The following is a 17,504-nucleotide window of genomic DNA, read 5'->3' on the forward strand; positions in this document are numbered from 1 at the left end:
GGCTGTGAGCCCCAGGGGCAGGGCGGGACAGGCCAGGCTCAGTGAGCTTGGGGGCCCCCGGCTTCTCTCCCACAAGCCCATCTCCAGGGAGCTCCAGGCCCCTGCTGAAGCCCCCACCCCAGCCCCTGGCACGGCACAGGTGAGTGAGACAGCGAAGAGGTGAGGCATGGTGCTGGCCGCAGGAGGCCTCGCAGCCGGGCCATGCCACGTCTGAGCTGCGTCTCTCCTGGGACACCCCCCAACCACTGCAAGTGGCAGCTGTCCCTCAGTCCTGTCTGTCCCAAGAGGTCTCTGGTTATCTCTGAGGCCCAGGCCCCCTGTGGCTCGGCCCACTATTACTGGCCTTCACCTGGGGACCCTGGCTGTCATTTGGACACCTGTTGTCCCCACGAGCGGACAGCATCCCCAGGAGCCCCGAGCTGGGGGAAGCAGGAGGAAGGGCTGGCTTGTCCAGAGTCTCAGTGGGGAAACCAAACCCAGTGGGGAGAGCCCGTGCTTGCCCCGGGGAGTCTGGGGCAGGGGCGCTGGTGTTTGGTTTCCAGACAGTGGGACAGAGAGGGCCTTGAAAAGAAGGACTGGGTTGGGCTCCCTGCTAGTGTAGACGCCCCAGGCAGACGGGACCAAGGGGCTCCAGGCAGTACGTGCTTGTGCTCTGAACTACGGCAGTGCCAGCCGCCCCCGCAGGGCTGACCACACGCTGGACTGGGCCGGCCGGCCGGGCGGCTGCACTCACTTGCCCTGGTCCGGGGTCCGCTGCAGCATGGAGGAGACCTTCAGCAGGGTGCTGTGGTCCCGGAGCTGGGCCAGCACCTTGAGCAGCAGCACAATGGAGCGGTTCATGTGCCAGGCAAAGCTGCCCGGCCGGTCGATCTCGTCCACGGGGATCCGCCAGATGCCCTGCGGGATGGACGCGGCGGGCATGAGAGGAGGGCCACTGCAATCGGAGCCTGCCCTGGGGCCCAAGGGGACGGGAGTGCGGCCCCCCACCTGCTTCCTCCCACAGATGGGAGACAAGGACGCGTGCATAGTTCTGCATCCTCCTCTTTTGAAAGCCTGCACGGCCTCCGTTTACTTGATCGGCCCCCACGGGAAGCACACAGGTTGCGCCTGGTCAAATGGCAGGACTGGGAGAAGCCGGGGCCTACGCGTCTCCTGCACAGGTGGTGACTTAGCATGGTACCTTTTCCTAGAGGGAAACTCTAGGAACTCGTGAGGTTGAGGGTCAAAAGGTGCCGCCATACCACAGCAGCTGTGCTGGCCAGACAGGCCCAGACCTGGGCCCAACCCACAGCTCTCCCTCCAGCAGTGCCCAGAGACTCACAGGCCCGCCGAAAATGACCGGCAGCTCCCAGGATGCCGGGTTCCCTCAACACACCTTTGCCCAGCACTTTGCTCTGGCTGGGATCCCCTCCCCACTTCCCGTCCGGCTAACTCCACTGTCTGACGGCTGAGCGGGGGCAGGACTGGCTCTGGGGAGCCCCACTGCCATCTCCCCCCCGGCCGTGCTTAGCCCATCGCTGCACCTGGCACCCTGCCTATCACCAGCCCCAAGGTCTGGTTCCCTGCGGTGCCCCACCACCAGCATGGGGTCTGACACCCGCTCAGACCCAGTCAAGGTGAGGTGAAGCCCAGGATGGCTGAGGGAGGGAATGACAAGTGAACAGAAGCTCACACCTCTGAGCCATATCTCCGGGGCAGGTTCCCAGATGGGTCCCTGCAGCTGACCCCTGGAGAAACTCCTGCCCAGGAAGGACAGAGCCGTGAGCACCGCCGCCTCTCCCATGTGGGGCCCACGGCAGGGTGTCCAGGTGGAGCCCCTCTCAGGGCCCTATTCCCGTGGGAGCTGGAGGACGGTCCACGGCGCCCTCCCTGCTCCAGCAGCCCTGGGAAGGAAGCCAGAGCGCCTCCAGGCCTGATCCATTTGGGCAAGAGAGAAGCTTGAGGGCTTCCCTGGTGGTGCAGTGGTTAAGAATCTGCTGCCAATGCAGGGGACACGGGTTCGAACCCTGGTCCAGGAGATCCCACATGCCGTGGAGCAACTAAGCCCATGCACCACAACTACTGAAGCCCGCGTGCCTAGAGCCCATGCTCCACAACAAGAGAAGCCACTGCAATGAGAAGCCCATGCGCTACAACGAATGGTAGCCCCCGCTCGCCGCAACTAGAGAAAGCCTGTGCACAGCAACAAAAACCCGTCGCGGCCAATAAATAAATAAATACATTTATAAAAAAAGAAAAAAAAGAGAGGAGCTTGAAACCCTCAGGGCTGAGTCCCCGCAGCCTGCACGCCTGGTGTCCGGGCTCACAGTGGACACGGAGGGCCCACCCGGGCAGGCTGGGCTCCCGTTCAGACAAAACCGGGGGCCCGAGGCCACCCTCTCCTGTGACACTAACACCAATGCTGCATCTCCTACTGGGCAGGCGTGGCTTCTGCAGCAGTTCGGGGAAAGCTGCCACTGGAGAGAAGGAGGGACAGCCAGAGTGGCCCAGGTACCCCGCCCCCAGGTGTGATGGCAGTGGCCAGGAGGGTGCCAGGCCCAGCAGTGTAAGACCAAAGAAGGGCTCGGCCCGCCAAGGCACTTCAGACATCACCGTGGTCCCCACCACAGCCTGCACGGGGCGGTGACACAAGGCATTTACCTGTTTTTTTTTTTTTCCCTTGGGTTGGGGGTGCCAAAACGAGCCGAGGCACACGCTGAGAAACTCCCTGGAGGGCACGGTGTCCCCCCCCTTCGCCTGCCACAGTGGGCTAGCCTCCCGCCACTGCCAGCCCACTGGGAATTGCCAGGCAATGCCTCAATGAAGACAATTTCCGGGTGACACTGAGAGGGGTCTGCCTGCCACCTGCCCTGTCACACGGAGGCACTACCCGCTGCCCGTCTCACCCTCTGGGACTGCTCTCCCAGCCCGGCACTGACGGTCTGGTGCATCACGATCATGGACGTTTCCAGGCACACAGCTGGCTGAACCTGCCTGCTGTGTAGGTGGGAAGCCTGGGCCAGCAAGGGGCAGCCCGCCCCCAGCCACACTGCTGGACGGCAGCCAGCCCAGAGGCATGTGGCCCCTCCCGCCTCAGCCACTGACTCAGCCTGCTGAGCAGCCCCTCCTCGGGCAGCCAGGACGCAGCCACCAGGACAGGTCCAGTTTGCATCCTTTCACACAAGAGTTCAGCAGCAGAGGCCCCCATGCACCCACCCAGAGGGCACGTGTGCAGGCCCCAGGGAGGGCAGGGGGCGCACTGGGACCGAGAAGAAGAACGGGGGCAGCAGTGTGTGAGAGGAAGACTGGCTGCGCTGGGGGGCCTGAAGGACAGGCCAAAGCAGGGTCCCAGCAAGTCGGAGCCACACAGCAGGCAGCCCACAAGAAGAGTCCTGGACAGGGTGCCTCGAGGGAGGGAGGCAGCTCTGGTGCCAGGCGGGGCTGGGGGGCCACGACTCAGGCCCCCTCCTCACTGTGCCATCCCCCAGACTCCCCTCTCCCAGGCAGCAGGCACTCCATCCTGGCTGGGATGCCGCCTGCTTGGAGAGCCGCGGGTGGTGCAGGGGGTGCAGCGGCGGCCTCAGAGCACTCAGAAATGCCAGGACTGTGCTCAGAGCTCACCCGTGTGCCAAGCGGCTCATCCAGAGTGTCCCAGCCGACCCTGCAGCCCATCAGAACTGCTCTGGGCTCCTGGCTGACAGATGAGGTCACCGAGACAGACTGCAACCACCTGAATAATTCATGGAACCCCAGGCTCTGGGCTGAGCGCTTAATACCAGTTACCAAATCCTCCCTGCAGCCCTGAGAGCTGGGCATCCTCCTGCTGCTCTTGAGGAAACCGAGCTGCAGCAGCTGAGCCCCAGAGCTGGGCAGGCCAGGGGTCCTGGGAGCTGGGGTGGGTTGCCCTACTTGGGGACCCTTAAAGACGTCCCCAAGGGAGCTGAGGCTGGGTCAGTGGCATGGTGGGGTGCAGCTGGGCCAGCCTGCACCCTTGCCCACGAACGTGCCATCCACTTACAAGGGGGGCTGTGAAGCAAGGCGAGGCCAGAGCCTGGGCAGGAGGGCCATGAGGTTTTGGCCTCTGGTCACCGCAGCCTCGGCAGGTGGTGCCCCAGGGAAGGGACGGACAGCAGATGGCCCCACTGGCATGGAGCACTGCTCCTGGCTGCCAGGCCAAGGGCGTGCTCGGCCCATGGCTCACGCTGTCTCCAGCACATTGTGGTCTTGGGAGAGCTTCTTCCTGGAGGGGCAGGGGCTCCTTTCCCCCAAGATTCCTGATCGGCCAGCCAGTCCACACCTCCCTAACCACCTCAGTGTGGGCCAGAAGGAGCCCGGGCTCCCTGCACCCCAGGAGGGCTGCCGGCACAGCCTCTTCATCCAACCCGGGGCCAACTCCGAGCTTGGCAGACGGAGGGCAGAGATCCAGACACAGTTCTGGTTCACAGGGCAAACCCAACCACCCTCTGCTGGGCCACCACTCGGGCCATTCTCCATGGCATACTTCAGGGTTGTTCCAGGGCTCCCAGCCCCATGTGTCACCTTCACGGGCCCCACCCTTCAGTCAAGGCTCCTCCACTCTAAGGGCCCAGGCAAAGGCTCCCCAGGAAAACAAGGGGCCGGGAAATGCCAGGGCAGGAAAGAAGGCCGAGAGAGGCACGGCCCAGTCGGGCTCCACTCCATCCGAGCCACACTCAGCCCCGGGGCCAGGCTTGTCTGGAAGGGGATGAGGCTCAGGCCATGCGGACTGGGTGGAGACTCGGATTCGTCCTATGTCGACACCGGCAGGGACAGTCGGTGTGTGTAATCAACCCCGCCCAAGGCTGCCCAGTGACCCTGGGGTGGGACCAGGACACAGGGGCCAGACCCCTTTGTCCCCCACTCTCTGCGCCCTCCCTGAAGGCTCACAAAGGAACAAGAAGTCAGCAACACGACCTGTGACTTACAGACGTAGAAATGGGGGTGCAGAGAATTAGGCAGTGACACCAAATCACTTCAGTCTTCAGCTGGGGACTTGGAAGCCCTGTCCTCAGAGGGACGGGGGAGCCAGCGCCCTCCCCAGCACCCTGAGGGCCTCAGAGGCTTTGTGATCAAGTCCCTGGGGCCCTGTTGTGGGAGTCTTCCTGGAATCCTGGGCTCCTCCCACTGTCCCCTGCTGCCCCACCCACAGGACTCAGATGTGGCCCCTTCCCCACTCTGCTGCCACCGGGGTCATGCCCAGCTGGGGCACCAGGTGTGGCTCAAACAGAAGGACAGAGGAGAAAGTAACGACAGCTAGGAGCACCCAGAAAGGCCAAGAAACAGCTGCACCTAGGAGCCTCATGTAGGAAGTGAGGAGGGAAAGGCGATAGGGGACCCACAGCAGGCCGGAGGGCGGGAAGAGGTAGAAGCAGGTGGCTGGGCAGGCAACCCAGAAGGGGCCGTGTCTGCTTGGTGCCTTCCCAGGCCCAGCCCAGCCTGAGCAAGGGCTGCCACGGGGTGGTGTCAAGGGCCGACCTAGCTCTCGTGGGCAGCAGCCAGTCCTGAGGGCCTGAATCCTGCCACGCAGCCCCCCCAGACTCTGAGCTGCCGCCGGTGGGCAGGCAGGAGGGGCTGAGTCTCTCTTGCTTACTGGCCCCTCCACCCCCTGAATAGAGCTGACCTTCTGGGGGGCCACCAGGCAGGCCTGCACACCCTCCACAAAAGGAATGTTCCCGGTCAAGACCACAAACCCTGGCTCCAAGTCCCCACAACCTCGGTGCAGCTCTCGGGCGGCTCTGAGGGAGTTGCCAGCGCTGCACCTGAGCCAAGGCCTGGTCAGGCCTGGGGGAGTCTGTGCCCCAGATAGAGCCCCCGCAGGTGCTAGGGAGGCCCCTGGGTCCCCCAGGGCAGCTCAGCCTGGCAACTGCACAGAAAGCCAAGTGCATCCCAGGGACTGGGGGATCACATGGATGGGTCAGGCACACCCCCAAAGGGGTCCATGCTGGTGGGATAAGCAGACACAGATGGCTACCATCCAGGGCGAGGGGACAGATGAGAGATTGGGATAAGGAAAAAGGGGCTAAGAGAGCAAGGACTTTGGGGAGGGGGTTGTACAGGAAAAGCCAGGGAGGAAGCCAGAAAGGAGCAGGAACTGGAGGAAGAGGGAGGGGAGCCCCTACCAAGTGAGGGGAAATGGGCAGCCCCCTAGAGTCGACCTTGTGACCCAAGTGTCTTGAGCAGAAGGTACAGAGGAGCGTGAATTCTTTCATCTTAATTTTTAACTCAGTAATAGAGCACGCGTATTTTCCTGCAACATCAAAAACTCGCCATCACTTAAAAGGACCCCAGTGCGTCACCCTGCAGGTGTACCCTAACTCACTCGGTCCCCTCCTGGGTGACATTTGGGGTGGAGTCTTCAGGATCATTAGGAAGAATGTCGGCTGAACAGCCTTCCCCACAGAGCTTTTCTCCCTCTCCTCGGGCTGGATCCCTCCCCACAGAGGGGACAATGGTGGGCATGCAGCAGCCGGTGCTGTCCTGGAGGCCGTGCCTGGGCTCCTGACCTAAGATGCAGGGAGCGTCCCACCTGCCCAGGCCCTCCCAGCCCCCACCTGTCCCACGCCCACAGCATGACAGGAGAGCAAGGCCTCCCACAGCCGCTCAGCCCAACATCCCTGTTCACAGAGAACACAATGCTGCGAGCACCCCAGGGAGAGCCCGCCTCCCCAGCAGAGGGATTCCTGCAGCCCCCCCCTTGGCATGGGTGCAGCAGTGACTCAGCGCTCCGAGCAGGCGAGGCCAGGAGAGCCTGCTGGCATCCCACTCCGAGGAGCAGTGGGCTGGGGGCTGTAGGAGCAGGAGGGCGAGAGGGAGCCCCTCAGCAAGAAGGGGTGTCAGGGTAGGAGCTTAGGAGCCTTTTTTCCCAGAGAAGCATAAAAACTTTGTTTCCAGGACAGCCTCAGTGCCGCAGCCCAACCCTGAGCCGAGCAAAGAAAGTGTTGGTATCTGGACTGTGAGGCCTTGAGGTCAAGAGCAGCCCTGGGGAGAATACCGGCGCCCTCCACAGTCTTGGGGAGACACCTGTTACCTGTAAACCCACGCAAACCTCCCAAGCAGCGAGACCACTCGGAGAAGGGCAGAGAGGGCTGTGCAGGGCTGCATCTGGTGCCCATGAGTCCCTGGGGCCGACAGTACTCACAGGGCACCTTCCCAGCTTCTCCCACACATGACCCCACTTACACCTCCCCCGGAGAGACTAGTTCCAGGGCACACAGCCAACAGGGAGCTGAGCTGGCAGCAGAACTCAGCCTACCCAGCTCTTCCCGCTCCACCCTGCCTGCCCCCAAGTAGGGTGAACATCACAGACAAGCAGGCCAGCAGGGCATCACCTCTCCCACCGCCAGCCCAGATGGCTCCATCGCCTCCAGGAACTGCCCTGGTGGAGTCCTGAGGCCTTTGGGGCCAGGACTGCGTTTCCAGGTTGCCATCTCCCCATCTTCCTGATGCCCTGCAGAGCTAAGGGCCCTGCACCTCCCACAGCAATCGGAGCCACCATCCTGCTCCAGGCCTTGGGTTAAGGGCGCGCCAGGGGCGGGCGAGGCTGAACACCCCTGGGGGCAGGAAGCCCTGCAGCCTCCTCTGCAAAACCATCAGGGCCGCCTCTCTGGCCGCAGGGTTGCACAGAGGCCGCCAGGGGCGCCTTAGCCCTGCCCCCAGGAGCCGTCCAAAGCTGGGCTGCGAAGGGAAAGGGATTCCCCGCGCCATCCACAGGTAATGAGTCCCCAGCGCAGGCAAGGGCTGGGGAAGCCTGCAATTTGCCTGCGGCCGGTGCCCGCCCGTTTCCAGCGTCTTCTGCCAAATCAGATGTCGCACACGGGATCCCCAGAACTGCCAGGCCGTCCGTCCCCTCCCCCTCCAGGGAGAAGCAGAAATGACAAACTAAAAGCGCGGAGGCAGCCCACCCGGCAACTCCGCCGCGCCCCCCTCGCCTCCGCGCCGAACCCCTCCGCCCCCTCCCGCCCACTCTGCGGCGGGGCAGGGTCCCGGCCCAGCCCGGGGCTTGGAGTAGGCCCGGCGCTCGCCAAGCCCCGGCACCATCTTCCCGCCCCCGCACGGCAGCTATTTATAGCCGGGGAAGCACCGCGCGGGGTGCTGCTACCCACCCGCCGGCCGGCTCACCATCCCCGGTAGTGGCCCGCGCAGCTCCCGGTCCGCGCCGTCCGCCGCGAAGTTGCTGGGTCGGCGAGCGAGCGGCTTTCGCTTTCGCGCGGCCGGAGCAGCGCACACCCCCGCGCGCCCACTCGCGGCCCCGGCGGGTCGGCTGGGCTCGCCCCAGGCTCGCGGGCGGGCTTCTCCCCTGGGCCCCGCCCCCGTCCCCCGCCCCGGTCCGCCCGTCGCCCACCTGGCGCTGTGCGGGGCCCCGGCCGGGGGCAGGGGGCGCCGCGGCCCCGCCGCCTGCCGACTTCCTCTGCCGCGGCGCCCGGGAAACCGCGGCCCGCGGGCTTCCTGCTGCGCCGGGCGGGCCGGGGGCCAGGCGGGGGGCGGCCGCAAGAGCCGGCCCGGAGGACTGAGCCAGAGCTCGGGAGAGCGCAGAGCCCGCGGGCAGAGGGGAGACACTGTCGCGGCCCGGCCCCCGCCCCGGCCCCGGGCAAGTTCCTACCCGCCGGCTCCGCCGTGGCATCTGTGCAGGGAGCTAGGGCGGGCGCCGGGCCATGGCGCGGAGGCTCGCTCGCTCGCTGGCTCGGCGGGCCGGGGCGGGGCGGCGGGGCCGGACGGGGCGCGGGCGCTCGCTCGCTGTTCGGCCTGGAAGCGGGCCCAGCGGCACGGCTGACTTTGCCGGCCAATCCTCGCGGGTTCCGGGCCGGGCCGCTGAGGGTACCGGGGGCACAGCCCTCACCGCGGGAGGCTGTGGGACCTGGCGTCCCAGGGCGAGCCGGGTAGGGGCGGCCAGGAGTGCGGAGGGCAGGGCGACAGGGGCCAGCGACGTGCCGGGCCGGGGCTGTCCTCGCCCTGCACGGGGCCGCTCTGTGCGCGGGGCCCCTGGAGTTGTGCCCCGAGGGCCCGGTGCAGGGCAGAGGCGTGGGTGAGTGGGGGATGTCCTTGCTGACCCAGTGGGGCAGTGGGAGCCGGAGTGAAGACTCTCCCAGGCCCATCCTCAGCGGGGAGGGCAGGACAGGGGCATCACGGCATCCCCCAGGGGGCTTTCCAGCTGGGAGGGGGCTCGTTTTCCAGTTGGCTGTGAGACCCCAGGAGCAGAAGACACTGGGGGGAGGAGTGGGGCTGGGCAGAAGCCAGGCAGGCTCAAGAGCCCCTCAGCCTCGGCATGTGGCAGCCCTGCAGAGGCCTGCGGGTGCCAGGAGTGGGACTGTGCCCCTTCTGAGAGGAGTGGGCTCAGAAGGGACGCCCCCGGCACCCACAGCCCCAGCGAGCACACAGCACCTTCCTCTCTGGCTTCCTGTGGAGCTGGCCGCCCTGGTTGCTTCTCCTGCCCCAGCTGAGGACAGGCTGAGCAAAGGCGCTGCCCCCAGGCCAGGCACCGACCTCCCCACCATCCCTCCCCGCCCTCAGCACCACGAGGGCCCGGCTCTTTCCTCCCTCCCCAAACACCCAGATGCCTCGGATCCACCAGGTCCCTATCCTGGTAACACTTGTCCTGGTGACATCTCCCCAAGCCAGATAGTTTCCACCTGTCCTGCCCCGGCTGGCTCCTGCCCACCAGCTTTCCCAGGCTTGCCACGTGCCCCAGTCCTATCGGCCCAAGGCCAACCTTCGGCCAGGGGGCTGTGCACTCCCTGCCTGCCCTCCCTCCGGGGGGCGCAGAGGCAGTGGCTCACACTCCCTGGAGGATCAGGACTCTCTGTCTGGCCCTGGGCTCCCAGAGGCCACACAGCTGCAGGGAGACAGGCCACCTTGAGGCTATGCCCACTGGGCTGGGTCTCAGGCGAGGAGTGCTCCCGCCGCATGTCCTCAAGTCACAACAGCTGTTCACTGTCCACACTCATGTCGTCATGACACCCACACATGGGGACAGATTCAGAGTCACACAGCAGGAAGTCCAGTATGGCTGAGAGCCACCCCCAGGCCTGGCCGGCTCCAGAACAGGTGGGGACACTCCCTCCAGCTGTCCCCAGGGCTAGAGCAGACATGGGACGCTCATGCCCTGCACAGGTCGAGTCAGACCCAGGGAGGCTGAAGATGTGTGTGGGCATCACATCTGGGCCAGAAAGAAACGGTGCGTGTGGAACGGGTAGTTCTCTGGAAACAGGCCCCTGTGTGCAGGAGGCCTCCCACACAGCTTGGAAGCGGCGGGTGGGGGCAGCCCGGGGCTCAGGGTCTTGCTGTCACAGCAGGCGGGAGGCCATGGTGGGCAAGGGGAGCTCAGGAGCTCTGGGGAGATATGCCCCGGGCGAATGCTGGCTCCTGAGGGCTCCACCTCCTTGGCCTGCTCCAGCACCACACAGCACCCTGCACCCCAGCCCTCTCCAGAGCCCCAAGAGATGGGCATCACCGTCTCTAGCTGCCAGGCCGTAGAACAAGGAAGTGGGGACCACCCTCCCTGACCCCCCCCAGGGGGAAACATTTCTGTGCACATGGGGATCCCCCCGGGGCTTCATGCGACAGCACTGTGATAGCGGGACTGGTGGGCCTGAGAACTTCTGGGGCCTGAAAAAACCTTGTGCCCCACCTGGCACTTGTCAGCACCCTATGCGGGTCCTAACTGCCCACAAAGCACTTGGATGTGCAGGACACAGGCCTCTGACTACCGCCCCGGAGAAACAGCTGCTCCCCACCTCAGGGCCACCCTGAGGGCCTAAGAGGGTGGGAGCTCCTGCAGCACTATGCCACCCTTGGGGCCACCCTGACCTTGCTCCCCCACGGCCAGCAGGAGCCCCCGTGAGCAGGGAGGGGCTGGCCTAACCTGTGAGCTGGCTGTTCAGGGTTAATCCTGGGGGCGGGGGGGGGTGTCCCTGGCCACCTTGCCTGGGTGCTGAAGGGTGTGCTCCAGCCTGCCCCTGGAATCACCCTTGTCACTGGCCTAGTCACAGCAAGCACCCCAGGACTGCCTGAGCCTGGCAGGCTCCTGGGGGGAGGACTGATGCAGAGGGGGGTGCACACCCCCGTGCTGCAGACAGGCCTGGCACCTGAGAAGCCCCTTGACCTCAGGGCAGGACGAGCCCCACACTATCAGGGTGCCCCACTGCCTCTCCAAGGGACACCTAACCTTAACCCCCCAGAGCAAACTTCAACAATCCATCATAAGAAGAAAACAAACATCTGAGGACATCACCTGATCCCCACGGGGGCTTTGCCTGACAGACCCCTCTCCCCACTCTAGCCCCAGGACCTGTGGGTGACCAAGAAGACAAGGAAGATGGTGGCAAGGGCAAGGGCAAGAGGTAATTGGCCCTGAGAGCCACCTCCCCCTGCCTTGGGCCTTACTCGTTGACCTCTTCCAGATGGGGGGCTGGGGGCCAGCAGGAGGAAGAGGTGGCCAGGGCTGAGCTGGGGAAGGAAATGGCCCACACACAGGCCCCTTCCTGCCCTCGGCCCAGAGCCCAGGCCTTCCCCCCATGGCCCTCACCCCAGGCAGCCTCACTGCCTACAGGACCCTGTCTTTCTTCTCCTCAGCCCTAAGGGAGAGGTTCTGGTCCAGCCCTGGTCAAGGGCCAGCCCTGGGAAGTCCTGACCTTCACATCCCCAGCCACCGTCCACCCAGCACCCCTTGGCGGCCAGCGGGGAGGTAGGCAGGCCGGGGCTGCACCCATGTCCATGCTGGGAAGTCGGGCGGCCAGCTTTCCTCTTGCGGCCCCCACCTGGCCATCCCCATTCGTTCTCTGCTCTACCACCATCTCTTAGGTGAAGCACTTGCATGCCCGTCAGGTCTGCAGAGGGGGAGCTGTGAGCCCGGGACCCCAGGGATGGCCGCCAAAGCCAGAAGGAGCCAGAGGAAGTGAGACTGGACGACTCCAGCCTTGTCTGCGTGAGTAGCCCCTGGCCTGAGGGTGGTCAGAGACAAGGTCCAGACTGTCTCAAGGCGTCCGTGTTGAGTGAGGAGCAGCAGAGGACAAACAGTAGCTTGGGGTAGAGGCTGTCATCCCTATGCAAGTGGAAAGGAAGACTCCAAGGCCAAGAGGCGTGTGGTGGACCGGGAAGTGGAAGCCAGACTAATGGACCAACGTGTGCAAGAGCCCAGGCCTGCACCCGGGGCGGCGTGCAGAGCGTGTGGCGGGCCTGCTCACACCTCTCTGGTCACCTTCCTCTCAGTGGGCAGCACAGCCCCCTCGAGTGGCCACACCTTCCTTGGAAACACGCACCTGTGCTTTGCCTCACACGCCCCAGACCTGCACCCCCAGCAGAGGTGGGCTCCGGGCCCTGCAAAGCCAAGACCCAGACCTAGAGCTAGCTGCTGGCCAAGGTGCCACCGGCTGCGCTGCCCATGGGACCATGTGGCCCAGTGGCCTCTCACGGCCACCCCTTCTCAAGACCTGACCCAATGCAGACCTGCAGGCTGCTCCTGGTTCCTTCCTGCCGGCCGTTACCCCAGCCCCCGCCTTGACCTAATTCCAGTCTTCCCCAGGCTAAGTCCAACGCTGCCTTTTAGGTAGCAAGAATGCTTCTTAGAGTTAACAGTCCAAATTCTCAGCACTGGAGCTTTGAGCTGCCAGCTGGTCTGGAGGTGCAGGCCTCCCCGCTGTGGGATGCTGGCTCTGTGTGTCGTGTGCCTGAGCAATCTCTCTGCCGGTAGCGCGCCAGCCTCACAGGCCCACGGCAGCCAGCTTCCTCACCTTTCCCTGACGGCTGAGAAAGAAGCTCGCCTTCCACCCTGGGCACACAGACCCCAGCTGCAGCCCCATCTCATTCTCACTAGAGCCTCTGGCGCTCAAAAGCGGCTCAGACTATGCTCTGCAGCTGCAAAGTATCGTTGATGTCACTGAGTCCAGGTGTTTTGCCTGTTTGATCCATGAGTAAGGACACAGGTGGGGAACAAGGACCTGCCCAGGGAAACACAGAGGGCCGGGCACAAGGACCCCTGTCCCTCGGTCCAGGGCAGCATCCACCTCAGCAGACAGCTGTGCCCATGCCACGCTCAGCTCCGCGGGGATGAGCACACGAGTGTGCATGCACCTCCACCAGTGCCTGACCTGCAGGGCCTGCCCAAGGCCCCAGTCACCATGGGGCGGAGCCAGGGTCTCGGTCATGGATGCCAGGGCTGTCGTGGGCAGGCACTGACACAGCCATGGCCCATGTCAGCTCGGCTGACCTGGCAGTTCCAGCCCAGCTGGGGGCTCAGGAGCGGAGCTGGCCTCAGAGGGAGAGAAACAAGGTTGGGGTGGGGGACAGAGCAGCTTCAGGAAGAAGTGGCAGGCCTGTGGGCTGGATGCTGATGGACAGGGATCTCCCCACATGGCAGCGGGGGTGGGGGTGGCTGGGACGATCAGGGACGGCCAATGGGACCACGTGGAGGGCAAGGGGTGCCTAGTGTGGGCAGTGGGGCTGCACGTGGCCTCATGGAGAGAGGGACTGCCAGGGGTCTGGGGAATGGGCAGCGAGGAGAAGAGAGGCCAGCAGGCTTTGATGCCTCTCGGGGTGATCTGGGACTCGGCGTGTGTTTGATGGGGCCCAAGAGAGCCTCCTCAGAGCAAGAGGGTGCTAACACTTGGCTCCTTTGAGCCCGCCCCACGTCAGGGTTGGAAATGAGAGATACCTTCCAGGCTTCTAGAATAGCCCAGTCTTTGGAGGGCTGCTGAGCTGCTTCCATTTCATCTCAGGAGGGGAGCCCGCATCCTAGAAAAGCCATGTCTGATGTGCACATGGAGAAAACTAGGACAACCCATCCACCATCTGACCCCTGGCTCCTAATGAATGGCCTTTATGGGCTCGGGGGCATCTGTGCTGAGTAAGTGGGGCCAGGTTCAGGCCACAAGTGGTGGCAGTGGCCGTGGCCTGTGCCAGGTGTCTTCCCTGGATGACCAGCACAGGATCCTCATGCAGGGAGGGGCCGAGCTGAAGGGGTGGCGGGGGTCAGGCACTGACCACAGACAAAGCTGACATCCCAGGCAGAGCTGGTGCCTCCACTGGCATTCGGGTCCCAAGCAGGCTTACAACCCGCCACCTCCCCCAAACCCTTCACACTCGTGTAGAACATCAGAAGGGGAACAAACTCGTCCAGGCTCGTCCTGCAGAGCAGGGCTCTGTCCCCAACCTACAGGGGTGCCCCGAACCAGAAGAACAAATGCGAGATGTTACGAGCGCAGCATCCCTCCCCTCTCTAGAGCGCCGTGCAGCCTCTGCTGTGGCCCGGGGGCCTCCCACTGCGCTGTAAGGAAAGAGGACGAGGACCGGCCCCTGGGAGCAGGGCCCCCACACCTGCCGGACACTCCTGCTGGCAGGTGGCAGAACTTGCAGAGGCCTGAGTCCACGAGCCGAGCCAAGCAGCGTTGCAGCACATATCCAATCACTCTCTGGCTAGAGTGCACCCTCCCCCGGACGTGCCTCTGGATGACCATGGACGTGGGCGGCCCTGGGGACGGCCAGCCCTGCCCTCTCCAGCACCACCTGCCCTGCCCAGTGCCGACCCTCTCGCGCCATTTGGCCTCTCTCTGTTCCCTCTCCTGGACCACCTTCTCCCTGGTCTGTCCGGCCACCTTGCCCCCTTCCCCTTGCTGCAGCTGGCCGACCCCCTCTCCTGCACCTTCGGCACACGCAGGGTGCCGGGTGCACTGCTCACACCCAGCCCCGAGGAAGGGGGGGCTGAGGCAGGGGCTCCCGCAGGTCGAGCCCTCCCTCCGAGAGCTCGCTGCGCCCGAGCACCGCCGTCTCCTCCTCATGGGTTTCCTGTGGTGCCCCTGCCGCAGGGCCGGCTTCATTCCCCACCCAAGGGGGGCCTGGTGCCCAGGGTTCCCCACCCCTCCTCTGAGTAGGGCCAGGCGGGTCCCTCTCTGGAAATAAAGCCCAGCACTGAGCCGCTGGGGCTGGGGCGGCCTCCCCTGCAGCCCGGAGCGGGCCCTTGCTCGTCTGTCCTAAGCAAATTTGCCAGCGTCCCCACATGGGGAGCTGGGGGGTAGGTGTGACAGGACGTTATCTGAGAGTCAGTGCCACCCTGGCAAGGGGCTGGGCTTCATGGGGAAGTTCCACCTGCTTTGGCATACCTTAATTTTAGACTTCTTATACCTAATTAGAGATCAACATCTCAAAATTTGTTTTTAATCAACCAAATTCCTGCACATCCTTCCCAACTGGCCCCGAGCCACCTCGCCTCCTTCCCACGGACCCCAGTAAGCCCGTGTGCTCTTTTCCATGAAGTCCCTTCCCCCACCTGCCTCCTCCTCCTGCCAGGGCCTTCCTGGACCCTCTCCTGGACACAGTGGCCCCGGGGCACATGTGGTAATGGTCTCCCGTGATCCTCGATAACCCCGTAAGGTGGGTCTGGTCAGCCCCAGTTTACAGATGAAGAAACTGAGTCTTACCAATACTGAGCGGCTTGCCCAAAGCCACCAGCTATGGGTGGGGCCAGGCATGGTGCAGGGCCTGAGGCTGGCCAGGAGCAGAGTCGAGGGTGAGGGCGTGCGCGGCCTGTGAGTGGCCTCAGCCTGGCCTGTGACGGAGTACGTGCTCTGCCCCCAGGGGCGTGTGGTGGCCACAGCCCATCACCATGGAAACCAGGCAGGGGCCCCTGGAGCCCTCAGCTCTGGTTTGGATTTCAAACCCAATGCCACTTTCTCAGAAGCAACTTGGTCAAATTTTCCAAATAGGAAAAGTGGAAGGAAAAAGAGAGAGAGAAATTCCCAGCCTGAAGCCACCCCAGAAAGACGGCCTGGCTCCTAAGCTGGGGAAGCCCTGTCTGGGTGGGCAGTGTGGTGGCAGGGCAGAGACCCCGTAGCCTCCCCAGGGCTCATGCCCCTCCTCTGGGGAGTGGGCGGTGGCGGTACAGCCCAAGCAGGTGGGCCCAGCCCTTCCTGTCTCTGCGGGAAAAGCTGCCCTTTCGTGTTTCCCAGTGGGGTGTGTGAGAAAGGGCTCTTTTGGAAAAAGGGTTGGAAAACCACTGACCTCATCCAGCTGGCCCGCCTTTGGAGATGGGGAAACTGAGGTCAGGGTCGGGACCAGGAAGTCAAAAGCAGGGCTAAACCCCGAGGGTAGGGCAGCATGGCTAGGCCCAGAGCAGGTGCACAGGAAGATCTGTGGGTCGGGCCCCATGTGGACGGGGCGCTGGGGCATCCACACTCCAGCCCCCTGCAGCAGCCCCGCTCCACGCCATGGGGGTGCCGCCCAGCCCTGCACTTGGGCTCCTGGGCCAGCGCCCATCGCCACAGGAAGGCCGTCCTCCCTCGGGGCTTCCACTCCAGCTCAGGATGACTCTGAGCTACCCAGGGCACACCCGGGAAGCCCGCAAGGAAGGGGAGGCGAATGAGCAGCAGCCACAGGCACGGTGCCCTGAGGGGATGGGGGACAGGCAAAGGCCACCAGATACACCCTGCCCTCCCCTATGCCCCCACCCATTGCCAGACCCCTTAGGGACCCTCAGCTGCTCTCCACCCTGCCCCCTCCCACCCCCAGAATCCTCTGTGGGGGGGGTACGCTCCTGCCCGCTGCTTTCACTGTCAAGACAGGTGTTTGGAGGCGTGACGGCAAGGCAGTCACGCACTCTGGGAGGGGTGGGCCCGGAATGGTCACGTCCTGATTGCACCAGGCTGCTCTCTGGGGCCCAGTGTGTGGCTTGTGGCCATCTTGACACTGTTGGGACCACAGGGCTCTCGAGTGCCAAGCGCTGGCCGTTCACATCCCCCATCTCACAGATGAGGAGGTTGAGTGTGTGCAGTCACAGGGCACCTGACTCGGTCAGAGGTGTGCCGGCCCACGGGGGCGGCCCCCCGGCAGAAGCAGCGAGCCTTGGCTCAGCCGCAGCCCCCACACTCCCTGGCTCTGTGGCTCAGAGCTTGTGGTCTTCAGAGTCCCTCCTGCCGGGCTGGGGTGGGGCCAGCTAATCAGGGCCAGGCAAGCAGGATGATGCCCAGGGCGGAGGTGGGCTTGAACCTCCACTCCTGCCGGGCTGGGCGCAGGCTAGGTGGGGAGGGCAGTGGGCAGGGGGTGAGAAGCATCCAAGCTCTGCTCCCTGCGGGCTGCGCGATGCTGGGCCTCAGTTTGCTCACCGTGAGATGGGAATCATGGGGCCACAGGGAGGAAGAAATGTCTGCTGTCCCCGAGCTCCTCTGTGCCCCATGGAAGCAAGCCCTGTGGCCTCCCTTCCACGGCAGAGGCCCGCTCCCTGACATTGTTTCCCACCTCAGCCCAGGGGACAGGCCACAGCCACTGCCCTCCCACAGGCCAGGAGCCACAGGGAGGGCCTGCATCTGGAGTGAGCCCCAGCACTCCATGGGCCAAGAGGACTAAGCAGAGACTGGCATAGCCAAGCACCCTCCTTCCCAAAGGACAGGTTCCTGCAGCGACTCTGCCACAGCCGAGGCCTCGGGGAGCCCCCTTTCTCCTGGCCCTGCCCCGCTGGGTCCTGCTCCTGCGGCCTCAGGAAACACAGCCCTCCCTCAGCCCTCTCCCATGGCTCCCTGCGGCTC

General features: G+C 64.5%; 1 protein-coding gene across 1 annotated transcript in view; it reads right to left on the reverse strand.

The window, feature by feature from the left end:
- CABIN1 (calcineurin binding protein 1) overlaps window positions 1-17,504 on the reverse strand; it is a 100,954-nt gene that overhangs the window by 11,130 nt on the left and 72,320 nt on the right. The window contains 1 exon segment of the mRNA XM_059895124.1: window positions 734-897. Within this exon segment, the coding sequence (XP_059751107.1) occupies window positions 734-897 (164 nt within the window).

This window comes from Balaenoptera ricei, chromosome 14 (genome assembly GCF_028023285.1).
Source record: "Balaenoptera ricei isolate mBalRic1 chromosome 14, mBalRic1.hap2, whole genome shotgun sequence".
In the NCBI taxonomy this organism is placed as follows: domain Eukaryota; kingdom Metazoa; phylum Chordata; class Mammalia; order Artiodactyla; family Balaenopteridae; genus Balaenoptera; species Balaenoptera ricei.